This window comes from Chanodichthys erythropterus, chromosome 23, assembly GCF_024489055.1.
Source record: "Chanodichthys erythropterus isolate Z2021 chromosome 23, ASM2448905v1, whole genome shotgun sequence".
Classification (NCBI taxonomy): Eukaryota; Metazoa; Chordata; class Actinopteri; order Cypriniformes; family Xenocyprididae; genus Chanodichthys; species Chanodichthys erythropterus.
The window spans coordinates 23,366,720-23,379,741 of record NC_090243.1 but is presented as its reverse complement, the minus strand read 5'-3'; the positions used below and the strand labels follow the sequence as shown (position 1 = coordinate 23,379,741).

General features: G+C 38.9%; 1 protein-coding gene across 7 annotated transcripts in view; it reads left to right on the top strand.

Annotated features, from left to right (window-relative positions):
- The window catches only part of LOC137013635 (piezo-type mechanosensitive ion channel component 2), a 117,421-nt gene that overhangs the window by 75,880 nt on the left and 28,519 nt on the right, over positions 1 to 13,022 (top strand). For 6 of the 7 annotated variants that reach the window (XM_067377585.1, XM_067377579.1, XM_067377584.1 and 3 more), the window contains 14 exons: positions 923 to 1,083; positions 1,167 to 1,343; positions 1,419 to 1,541; positions 2,022 to 2,222; positions 3,105 to 3,309; positions 3,673 to 3,774; positions 4,559 to 4,724; positions 6,949 to 7,192; positions 7,468 to 7,564; positions 8,483 to 8,648; positions 8,911 to 9,000; positions 9,798 to 9,922; positions 10,927 to 10,998; positions 11,761 to 11,864. In XM_067377585.1, the coding sequence (XP_067233686.1) occupies positions 923 to 1,083; positions 1,167 to 1,343; positions 1,419 to 1,541; positions 2,022 to 2,222; positions 3,105 to 3,309; positions 3,673 to 3,774; positions 4,559 to 4,724; positions 6,949 to 7,192; positions 7,468 to 7,564; positions 8,483 to 8,648; positions 8,911 to 9,000; positions 9,798 to 9,922; positions 10,927 to 10,998; positions 11,761 to 11,864 (2,033 nt within the window). The remainder of the gene's footprint in view (positions 1 to 922; positions 1,084 to 1,166; positions 1,344 to 1,418; positions 1,542 to 2,021; positions 2,223 to 3,104; positions 3,310 to 3,672; positions 3,775 to 4,558; positions 4,725 to 6,948; positions 7,193 to 7,467; positions 7,565 to 8,482; positions 8,649 to 8,910; positions 9,001 to 9,797; positions 9,923 to 10,926; positions 10,999 to 11,760; positions 11,865 to 13,022) is intronic. The other variant, XM_067377583.1, reaches the window with a different exon arrangement.

Sequence of the window (13,022 nt, the reverse complement as noted above, 5' to 3'; positions counted from 1 at the left end):
ATTTAATATATTAAATATAATATAAAAATACATACAATTACTGACATTTAAATTAAAATGCATTTTAAGTGCATCATCTGGGTATTTAAAGTGTTCTCTCAGTGTGGAACACACTATTTCCACTATTTTTACTATAAAATGGCTTAGAATAGTGTGTAAGAATGCAAATTTGGGACGCAATTTCAGTCTTCAGAGTAGCAGTTTTGAATCTAAATCTTGGAGTGAGTCATTCCTCAGATAATCATTTAATGTCAATTTACTAAACATTTAAAGTCCCTTTAAATGCAAATGAGCACCGCTTTCCAGAAGAGGGCGGAGCTTTAACAGCTCAACAACAACAAAGCTGGAGAATCTCACGCAGCCAAAATGAGGAAAGTGTTCAGCCTTACATTGTTCAAACCGGAGTCGACACTGATGGAGAGACTCAGGAAGAAGTTACAACTTTTAGACGTTTCTGAATGGTTAGTGGATAAATTGATGTAGTTGCTGTGGAGTTGATTCAACTCATCCACTAGCATGTGCCGTCATGTTCATCTTTTGTGTTGAATTGACCCTCGTTTGTGAAGCAGTCCGGCGTAAAATGATGGCATGACAACAACACTCGACTACAACAACTCTTCTTCTTCTCTAAAGCAGCCCAACATGGCCCCGCCCCCTTTGTTGTGTGTTCTCGGGGGCGGGGTTTATGTAAATTTAGGGTTAGTGATGTCACCAACCCAGGAAGAGGCTTGCTGTAGTCCCTACCAGCCGTTTGTTGTAGTCCGTAAAGAAAATATCTCCTTTGCATTGAACTTTGAGTGTCGTAACTTTGCAGGTGTTGTTTATGATCAAACGGCAACATTACACACTAACTAAAGTTAAAGAAGTCAAATCATAATCAACCAGGCCTTTAATAACAATCATGTTTTGTTTTCTTCTGAAGAGCTGAGGAATAAATGGCATCTGGTGGTGGAGCGTCTGACGGTGCTGTTCCTGAAGTTCCTGGACTGTGTGCAGAAGCTGCAGCTCTTCATCTGGTGGCTGCTGGAGCTTCACATCATCAAGATCGTCTCCTCCTACATCATCTGGGTCTCAGTCAAAGAGGTGAACACCGTTTATTAGTCAGTGGCCATTATTTTTCCAGGTGTGTAAAGTGTTGATCATCAGCAGAAACGTGTTGTTCTCAGGTGTCGCTGTTTAACTACGTGTTCCTGGTGAGCTGGGCCTTCGCGCTCCCTTTCAGTCAGTTCAGACCGCTGGCGTCCAGCGTCTGCACCATCTGGACCTGCGTCATCATCGTCTGCAAAATGCTGTACCAGCTGACCTCCATTAACCCTTCCACATACTCAAAAACCTGCAATATGGTGAGAGACTTGCCCTCATCTGTACTTGTGTGAGATGGAGAAGCTCATCTCACTGTCTCTGCTTCTCTCCTCAAGCCTGATAACTACACAGAGGCTCAGAGGATGGACATGGCCAAGTCTCTCCTCTACAACGGTTCGGTGGATCCAGCCAACTGGATCGGTCTCAGGAAGTTCTCTCCATTACTGGAGAATCTGAGGGTACTTACAAACTCAACAATACACAACACACACGCTTAGTGTCTAAAAGTGATGTTCTGGACACACCTGCCAACGGTGGGAGAAAATATTCTGTGCATAAATATCTCTTACCAGCCATAAAAAATTATTTTGCATTATTGTTATTATTTAGTTATTTATTTATTTAAAGCCGTTGCTAATAGAGTTACCAGCTATTGGCGAGTATTACATCATGCCAGTTTACACTTGTGGTTATGTATGTACTTTTTTTATATATGCTAAAATACATTGTCTGAACCCAGTTTATTGTTCATTGACTAATATTAATATGCCATTCATGGGTTTATCTCCACCATCTCAACACTGGGAGCATCCGCTCGGATGCTTTATTATTGTGATCCCTCTGCTGTCACAGAAACACTTCAGCTTTGACTCTGAACCCTGCATACACTCTTACACACGTTGGTATCGTCATTAACCTTTTGTTTTTTCCCCGCACAGAATAACTTACTGATGCTGGCTTTATTGGCGTTTGAGGTGACAATTTACCGTCACCAGGATTTCTACCGTATGAAGAACAACCTCACCCCTCCAGTCACAAGAACCATTTTTCACAACATCACGCGCCTCCATTTGGACGACGGCATCATCAACTGTGCCAAATATTTCATCAACTACTTCTTCTACAAATTTGGTCTTGAGGTAATCAATGATTAAATACTGTACCCTACCCTTTAAAAGTTCCTGAAAGAGTTTCTTCTGCTCATCAAAGCTGTGTTTATTTGATCAAAAATATAGTAAAAATTATGACAAAGTATTCCAGTGTAAATCAGCTGTTTTCTAAGTGAATATATAGTAAAGTGTAATTTATTCCTGTGATCAAAACTGAATTTTCAGCATCATTACTCCAGTCTTCAGTGTCACATGATCCTTCAGAAATTATTCTGATATGATGATTTGATTATTATCAATTTTTCAGGATTCTTTGGTGAATAGAAAGTTCAAAAGAACTTTGAAATAGAATATTGTGTAACATTATAAATGTCTTTATTCAGTTTTGATCAATGTAATGCATCCTTGCTAAATAAAAGTATTAATTTCTTTAAAAAAACTAAAAAAAAAACTTACTGACCCCAAGCTTTCGAACGGCCATTTAAAATCGGTCTGATGTTGAAATAGTGGATATGTTCCTGGATTAATAACTGTTGATCCTGGAGCAACACTGTGAGACTGTGGGGATTGGTTTAGGATAATGCTCAGGGCTGGAGTCACATTTAGGGTCAGGACTATGTTTGATTGATCCAGGAACATGTCCTACTTGGCAAAGTCATGTCGGCCCTTTTAGAGGCCAGTGTTTGTTTGGTCCAGACACTGATCAGTCTCCCGTCCCACTTGGATGGTCTCTAATAGATTATCTGCTGAAGCTCAGATTGCAAACACACTGTTGAGACAGATAAACCACAATATAGTGTTAGGGTAATGGAGATACGTGATGGATATTGAATTGTAATTTGTGTGCAGTGATACTGTCAGATGACATTATTATCCTAATTTGAAACGCTTGTCTGAATGTTGCTGCTCCAGACCTGTTTTCTGTTAGCGGTGAATGTGATCGGCCAGAGGATGGATTTCTATGCCATGCTGCACGCGTTGGGTCTGATTGCAGTGATGTATCAGCGCAGGAGGAAAGCCATCGCCTACGTCTGGTCCAAGTATTGCTGCTTCCTGGGCTGCATGCTCGCCTTCCAGTACCTGATGTGCATCGGCATCCCTCCTGCCGCCTGCACGGGTGAGCGACTGAAGCATTCTGGTCTTTTCTTCTGTATTGTGATGTATATCAGAGTGAAACACTTCAGGAACAAGAACAAATGTAGGGCGGGGCTTGATTTTGATTGGATGGTTGTGGTTTGCTATTGGTGGATCTCATGTGAGTGACAGGTTGCCCCGCCCTCATCATCAGAGAAGAGAAGAGATGCTGCAAGAGGAAGATATTCTGATTCAAGATTACCAGAACATGAATTGAACACAATAATGATGATGTGCAGCGATAAATCATATTACATTTAAAAGTTCCATTAAGAGTCGTCCATTTTGATTTCATGGTAAGTTCCAAGATGACCGTGACTATATTTCTGTCTCTGTTTTGGTTCAGATTATCCGTGGAGACACCCGTCCTCCAGCATGGACTCCAACGTCATCAAGTGGCTCTACTTCCCAGACTTCCACACCAAACCCAACTCCCTCTTCCTCCTCTGTGAGTAATGACATTAACAGATGGGCACATTTGTGTTGAAATTAAATTAAATTCTTCCCAGGATTATCATTCTTAACACAAAAAAAGTCGCATTGCTTAAAAATAAATCAAACGTGAACTGAAATAACATTTTGTTTTAGCTACCTGCCAAGGCAACATTTCTCATTTTGGTTTAGTTTAATTTGAAGTACTAAAATAACTCAAACTAAATAGATGTGATGTGTGTGAACTGTAATGTATTTAGGAGTATGTGTGAGAATTCAATGTTTTAAAGTGTCTTGAAACATGAACGTTTTTTAAGAGGAAAAACAGGAATAGGGATACAGCCTAATGTGATTTTTAAACCTCAAAAGATGGTGATTTAAATACGAGCGCTGTACGTTTCACAGTAAACGCGGTGATGTTGTGTGTTTTACAGTCTTGTCGGGGAAGACTGCATGAATGCCAGTAGATTGCTCATGATCCACTATTGATGAATTATGACAATGTTTATATTGTAATTTGTTGTAGATGGATTTAGGGTGCATATTTTTATCACCCTCTTCTTTTGAATGAGCAGCTGTCGTTAGTAAAGCCTTTCAAAATAAGAGTCCCAGATCATTTTGTCCTTGTTTATAATTTATGCGTCCCACATAATGCATAAAGTTCTTGTTTATTTGTTTATTTCCGGGTTATGATTGGTATTTTGCTTACACAGTAAACTGTATCTGGCATTTAATTCAACATAAACTCTTGTAGCGTCTGTCTGACCTGTGTGTGTGTGTGTGTGTGTGTGTGTGTGTAGATGACTTCATGCTGCTGCTGTGCGCGTCGCTGCAGGGCCGTGTGTTCGAGGAGGAGAGCGTGACGGCCGTGCAGCTGCTGGCCGGTGATAATGTGGAGATCTGTCGAGATCTGGACGCCGCCAGCTTCAGCCAGCACAACCCTGTGCCGGACTTCATCCACTGCAGGTCAGCCTGCGACCTTTGACCTTCATCAAATACAGTTCTATATTGATTCTACATTATATCGGAGACCCTTTTATTTCACGTTTTCATCTTTTGAAATGCTTTGAAAGGTCCAAAAACAACATTACGGATTTGTATTCCTTGTGCTTTCTCGCCAACATCATACAGACCACTGGTTCTCAAAAACGTTTTTTAATGAATCATATTTTAAAAAGAATAATAATAATATTTTTTCATATTTCTTTTGTTTTTCCCCCTCTAACTAAGACCTAATTCTTGAAACTAAATTTTTCTACTTCCAGTTGGAAATATCTATATGGAAGTGTGTTGAAATATTGACTGTGTTTACATGTGCTCCAATAATGTAATCATTTCCACTAATCAGAGTAAGGACTTAAAGGCATGACAAACCTCTTCACTCCTGTTTACATGCACTTTTCATTATTCTGATTACTCACTAAGAATTGTGTTTATTTTTACAGCGTAAACGCTGTGTTTCTGGACACTGTTTTAATCTGCTTACATCAAATACAAAACACATTTCTATGGACGTATTGGATTTTTTTCTAGTGACGTTCTAATTTCAGTGTTTTTTGACCTTCAATATAGACCTACTGCATTATATTCATGTCACACAATGTTGTCAACATGAACCCAAAAGTGTGGCACCTTCTTCAGAGCTGTGTTTATGAACCTGAGCATGCTCTGTGTTCGTCTCGAGCACATGCACAGCTTGATCAGAGCGCATTGGTGCAGTTAAGCTCTCCACATGCATGTTTATTGTGATGAAAATCAGCATATATTACTGCGCTTATGAGTTCAGTCACATCAGTTTGATAAAATTATTGTGTTTAAATGAAGTCATGTTGCCTAAATCTCATGAGAATGGCATTATGGGTGCATGTAAACGTGTGTTGTTAAATGGGGAGCTTAAAACCTAAAGCAACTCTAATACTCTGATTATTTTTACTGCCGCCTGATACGGCCCAGAATGCAGTTCAGCTGTAATCACATGGTGACTTTTTCAAACCTGCAGTCTTAGATTGTGGTCTCAGGATCAGCTGATCTTCCTCTGGTTGTTGTTGTAGAGTAAACGAGATGATGATTAGCAGCTCATCTCTGGACAGTCATCCATCAGCTCTTCTGCAGCTTCAGCCAGTCCAAACACTCAGAAATGATGATGGTGATGGTGGTGAATTTGGAGATTTTCTGCTCTTAATGATGTCTGTCAGCAGCTCTGATCGTAATGAATTTAATGGATATTGAGTGCAGTCAGTTTTTCCGCTTCTTCATCGTATTATTATAGTTAAATATTCCAATAAATCCAAATAACCAAGTAATGTGATATGTGTAATTCTGGGGGAACCAGGACTGCTGTTAGGGTTGCACTTTATTTTACAGTGCGAGTAAAGTACTGGTTAATATAATGTGACTGCATGGGTTAAGGTTAGGTTTAGGGGTAGGTTCAGGATTAGTACCTAGTTATTACCCAATTATTGTAATTACTATATTAAGTACGTAATATTTACATGGGGAACAGGACTGTAAAATAAGTGCTAGCGCTGCTACATTCAGAAGTTTTGGGTTTAAGCAGAACAGGGCTGTAGATCAGAGATAAATAATAACGGCCTCACCTCACATCAGCATTCTGATATGATGATTTGATGCTCAAGAAACATTTATGATTAATGTTGAAAACAGTTCATATTTTTGTGAAAACTGAGATACATCATTTTTGATCAGTTTAATGCGTCCTTGTTGAATAAAAGTATTAAACGGGTCCTATTATGCCCCGATTACATGTAAAATTACTCTCTGGTGTCCTCAGAATGTGTCTGTGAAGTTTCAGCTCAAAATACCCCATTTTTATAACATTAAAATTGCCAGTTTTTGGTGTTGAGCATAACACGCCGTATTTGTGTGTGTCCCTTTAAATGCAAATGAGCTGCTGCTCCCACCCCCTTTCCAGAAGAGGGCGGAGCTTCAAGAGCTCCAGCAACAACAAAACAGGACAATCTCAAGCACTGAAACTGTCAGTAGTGGTATTCAGCGCTATATGTTCTGTCATATGACTGTACTGCACATAATTAATGCACATTTATGAATTACGCAGATGCTGAGCATAGCTCTGGTCTCTGGACAATAGGTCCCCTTTAATTTCTATCAAAAAATGTTTGAACAAGTATGATCTGTAAGAGGCGTTTGGTTTTCTCTGTGGTCTTTGCAGGTCGTATCTGGATATGCTGAAGGTGATCATGTTCAGCTACCTGTTCTGGTTCGTCCTGACCATCATCTTCATCACGGGCACCACACGCATCAGCATCTTCTGCATGGGTTACCTGGTCGCCTGCTTCTACTTCCTGATTTTTGGGGGCGAGCTGTTACTGAAGCCAATCAAAAGCATCCTCCATTACTGGGACTTCCTCATAGCGTACAACGTGTTTGTGATCACCATGAAAAACATTCTCTCAGTGAGTTTCTCATAAATCTGCTCCGTGGATTCATAATTTGATTCCAATCGTTAATTTGAATATTTCCCGACATAAATGATAACATCTGTGCCGTTCATAAATGCTGTGAACTCAGAGGGTGTGAAGTGAATAATAATTACCTGAGTCTATCTCACAAATGGAAACTATGTATGTTCTCTTCCGAAGAGGTTCATCCAACATTTGAGATTTCACAGAAGTGGGTTTGGATATTTGTAGCTGGATGTCATGATGGTTTGTGTTCTCCTGGCTCTCAGATAGCGGCCTGTGGATATATAAAAGCGCTGGTGGCGAATCACTGCTGGCTGATCCAGTTGTTCAGTCTGGCCTGCACTATAAAAGGATATTCAAAACGTAAGTTATGCCTTCATTTCCTGTTTGCTTCAAAGAATCGAAGGCTCACTTTCCACATTCATTCCACATTTTGTGTCCCATGACTATTTTTTAAAGCACCAGTTCCATAAATCCCATTCTTTTTATGCTGAAAACTGTTAGATGCATTTTATTAAGTGTTCTTAAAGGATTAGTTCACTTCAGAGTGAAAATTTCCTGATAATTCACTCTCCTCCATGTCATCCAAGATGTTCATGTCTTTCTTTCTTCAGTGGAAAAGAAATGAAGGAAATCATTCCAGGATTGTTCTCCATATAGTGGACTTCACTGGGGTTCAACGGGTTGAAGGTCCAAATGTCCGTTTCAGTGCAGCTTCAAAGAGCTCTACATGATCCCAGACGAGGAATAAGAGTCTCATCTAGAGAAACCATCGGACATTTTCTAAAAAAAATAAACATTATATACTGTTTAACCACAAATGCTCATCTTGCACTGCTCTGTGATGCTCCACGCATGACGTGATCATGTTGGAAAGGTCACGCGTGACGCAGGTGGAATTGTCCGACATCGTTGTTTTACCTAAAGGGTGTTTGACGTTTGCTCTGTAAACACTGGATCGGTTCTTCTGCCTACGTCATGCGTGACCTTTCCAACATGATTACGTCATGCGTGACCGATCTCAGAGCATTTGTGGTTAAAAAGTATATAATGTTTATTTTTTTTTAGAAAAAATATGGATGACATGGAGGAGAGTGAATTAGCAGGACATTTTAATTCTGAAGTGAACTAATCCTTTAAATAGATGAACAGTTGATGGGCCGCTTTGTCTGTCGTCGTATTTGCAACAAACAAACAAAAGCAACTGAAATCGGCCAATAGAGACAGAGAAGCGTGTAGAGGTTGATTATCAATGCTCTGATGATTGTGACGTGTCCGCAGCGGAGCAGCACGCACACAAACAGTGCGAGTTGCCGAGTGACGAGGCCGGGATCATCTGGGACAGCATCTGCTTCGCGTTCCTGCTGCTGCAGAGGCGAGTGTTCATGAGCTACTACTTCCTGCATGTTGTGGCCGACATCCGTTCCTCTCAGGTCCTGGCCTCCAGGTACACACATCCTCCGGCTCCTGCTGTTTGCTTTTCATTTGTGCCTGTGCGGGTGTAATCAGAGCGGTTATTTCAATTTAACATTGAGGAAATATCAATGACCGCTTCATTAAATGAACAAAATCACATGAAGATGCTTTGATATGTGTATAAAAACACTCATTTGGACTCTTATTTGAAACTGCTCCATATTTCAGAATGCAATATTGTTATTATGAGGGCATCATGGACATATTCAGACTGTTTGTTTCTCATCCGTCAGAGGAGCGGAGTTGTTTCAGGCGACCATTGTGAAGGCAGTGAAAGCCAGAATAGAAGAAGAGAAGAAGTCCATGGATCTGCTGAAGAGACAGTGAGTTCATGAAGGCTCAGTGTGGGACTCGTTCCTATTCATACAGTCAGAGGAAGTCATGTGCTTATACATGCATGAACACACATAAATGAGATCGATAGATGGCTGTTTATTGGTTCTTAAAAACATCAATTCTGCTTTTCCCCATCTTCATCTTTTTTCAGTGTGTAATGTTGCTGTTTGAGCTCCAGTTCTTCTCTATATCAGTGTTTCTTCACAATATTCCTCATTTAAATAATTAATGCGCAGAATAAAGGGGCGGGGCCTGGTTGAGTTAGTTAGTAGTGTGTTGAAACTGGCGGTTATGGTAAGGGGCGGGACATTTCCCAAACACCAATCACAACACACCGCTCCAGCCGACCAATCAGAGCACAATGTGCTTTTCAGAAGGAGGGGCTTCATAGAGACAGGAACTAAACAGAGCGTTACTGACAGACTGGGAAGAGAGGAGCTGCAACAATGGAGAATATGAGGAGAATAATCAACATTCAATCTAGTAGAGCACAAAAACTACATCAAGACTTTGAGAAAGGGTTTATTAGGTCATCTTTAAATGTGCAATTCTCAGATCCATCAAATCGCAATGTTTCCCATACTTTTTTCAGCATCTTTACCGCCTGTTTTCTTGCTGCACAGGTGTAACAGTGTGTTAGCAGGTCCCATCTGACACCATCAAACTCTCTTTATCTTCGGTCATGCTCTAATTGTGTTCAAGAGAAAAGCTAAATTAGGTCAACTCAAGCTGAATTATTAAAAAGCAAAACCATCATCCTCTTTCCTCTGTCTGTTCCTCTCAGGATGGACCGCATCAAGAGCCGACAGCAGAAGTTTAAGAGGGGGAAAGAGAGGATGTTGTCTTTGGCTCAGGAAAGTGGGGAAAGTCACTCAGTAGTGAAGGAGGAAGAGGAGGATGATGATGAAGGTACATTTGAGAGCAGTTTTCACATTTACATATGAAAACATTACTGCTGAACGTACAAAAATCATGTTTTCTCATCTCAAGCTCCCTTTAAAAGTTTAGAGTCAGTAATTATTTTTCTTTTTTTATACCAAACATGCATTAAATTGATCAAAAGTGACAGTAAAGACATTTATAATGTTACAAAAGATTTCTATTTCAAATAAATGCTGTTCTTTTAAACATTCTATTCATCAAAAAATCCTGAAAATAAAAAGTGAAGCAGCACGACTGTTTTCAACACTGATAATCATAAACGCTTCTTGAGCATCAAATCATCATATCAGAATGATTTCTGAAGGATCATGTGACACTGAAGACTGGAGTAATGATGCTGAAAATTCAGCTTTGATCACAGGAATAAATTACACTTTACTGTATATTCACACAGAAAACAGCTGATTTACATTGGAAAAATATTTCACTGTTTTACTGTATTTTTGATCAAATAAACAGTCTTGATGAGCAGAAGAGACTCTTTCAGAACATATATTTCATTATATCATTATACTGTATAGTAAATATTTTGTTCACTGTACTATAAACAGAATTAAATTTATCAAATATTACATTTATATAAAAAAAAGAAGTATAATTCAGTATTCATTTATCATTCTATCAATAATTAGAATACATTTAATTCAGAAGTGTCTTGTCCTACACATGTTTGAGTGTTTCAGACACACGTCAGCGGACTGAAGCCTCATAAATTCCACAAGTGCCTGCGATTAACAGCGGCGTTAAATGCATTACAATCACATCTGAAACACATGAAACACACATTCCAGACCTCAGAGTAAATCTGTGCTCTTTCAAATGGTTTTAATGTTTCTGTGTGTGTGTGTGTGTGTGTGTGTGTGTGTGTGTGTGTGTGTGTGTGTGTGTGTGTGTGTGTGTGTGTGTGTGTGTGTGTGTGTGTGTGTGTGTGTGTGTGTGTGTGTTCATGGAACAATGTTTCTACATTACAGGAGAGGCAAGCAAACAGAAGAAGAAAGGCAAGAGGAAGCAGTGGTGGAAGCCGTGGGTCGATCATGCGTCCAGTTAGTGTCTCCTGATCTCTGCATGTTCAGAATTAAAAATGATTTCACAAGATCCCAATGTTGGTCTGATATCATTCGGATGAATACTGCAGTTCAGATTCACATGGGAAATGAAAAAAAAAAAAATGAGATCTCTTTGGTGTCTCAACTGTTTATTCTAGAAAACAGAAAAAGATGCACTAATCTCAGAGATCTCAACAATGTCGCACACTGAGCTCAGATTTGATAAAAGACCATCAAAAAAACAAAAAGATCACAAAAGAGATCTCAATGTGAACTCGGTTATTTCACATCAAAGCATCATTTGTTTCTGGTTTTAAAGGAAATTAATTTTTTTTTTTTTAAATAAGTCTGAATTTTCCTCTGGGTATTCCAAAAATAATTAATATTTTGCGTTAGCTTTTATTTTTATATTTTCATGTTAAATTTAATTGAATTTTTAGTCATTTCATTTTGTGCTTTCATCATTTTATGTTTTTATTTTTTAATAATGCTATTTAGGTTTAATTTATTTTTGTTTTAGTTTTAGTTTAAAATTGTAGTGCTTCAACTTAAACTTATTTCAGTTTATTGCCAAAGCAACATTTCTAATTTTTGATTAGTTTTTCATAAAATTTTTATTTTATTTTATTTTATTTTATTTTATTTTATTTGCTTGTTTATTTATTTCTTTATTTATTTTATTAACTGTTTTTAATTGTTCCAGTTAATGATGATAGCCCAGCTTCAAAGGAAGTGATGTGTGATTGTTTCCTCTTTTAGTGGTTCGAAGTGGCAATTATTACTTATTTGAGACCGACAGTGAGGAAGAGGAGGAAGAGGATGACAAAAAGGATGAAGATCCTCCCAAAAGATCAGCATTCCAGGTAAATATTCCAGAAACGTCAGTGTGCTCCATTAATATCCCCATTTTAGGTTAGGTCTTGTAACATTGTGCTTCATTGTGTTGTTCCCAACAAAAATGTGTGTAACCTAAACGGCTCTGTGGTATGAAATGTTTTCTTCAATCTGTTCTTGTTTTGTTCCCTCAGCACTAAACAATGTTTCATTATTTACCAGACCACTAACTGCTCTCTTCCTGCGTGGAAGAGCGGTCACAGCAGTAGCGACTAACTCAATCTGCTCTGTCGTCTCTTGTAGAGAGCTATCCGAAAGTTTGCCTCTGCTTTGCTGGCTTTACCAAAGTCTGTCATTAAACTGCCCAAAACTGTACTGCAGTATGTAATCAGGGCAGCCAAGGTACTTCACAATGCCTGATATATCTCTCTCTCCCTGTGTGCTGTAGTGTGTGTCGGCTCTGTCCTCATCGATGGCCCTTCTGCTCCACTGCATTTTCCTGCTGCCCAGTTGCACAATATACATGCATTTATGGCTCTGACCTCTTGTGCTGGTTGAACTGGAGAGCAGACGGAGATCAGATGATGCACGTCAATCTGTGAACACAGCAGATCCGGTGCAGTGCATGCCAAGGAAATGCAGTGTGTTTTGCAGCAGATTGCAGCAGGGCTGGCTGATATATGACAGATTCAGGAGATATTTCAGATAATGCTGCTAATGTTATTAGACGGTTTGTCCTCGATAGTATGAAAGTGTGATGATGGCAAGATGTTTAACAGTTTTTCTCAAACACTTTGGCACATTTTTCGAACAGCCTTAACTTTCTCTGAACTAGAAGTTTGCTGGAACATCAGAACTCTGTCACACGCCTGCAAAGTGTAGTAAATCACCCAAAACATCTAATTCATCCTTCAAAACCTAGCAAGTGTTTATGTCATAATGTGAGTCACTTTGGTCAAAATGTGTAGATAGATAGATAGATAGATAGATAGATAGATAGATAGATAGATAGATAGATAGATAGATAGATAGATAGATAGATAGATAGATAGATAGACAGACAGATAGATAGATAGATAGATAGATAGATAGATAGATAGATAGATAGATAGATAGATAGATAGATAGATAGATAGATAGTCAGATAGATAGATAGATAGATAGATAGATAGATAGATAGATAGATA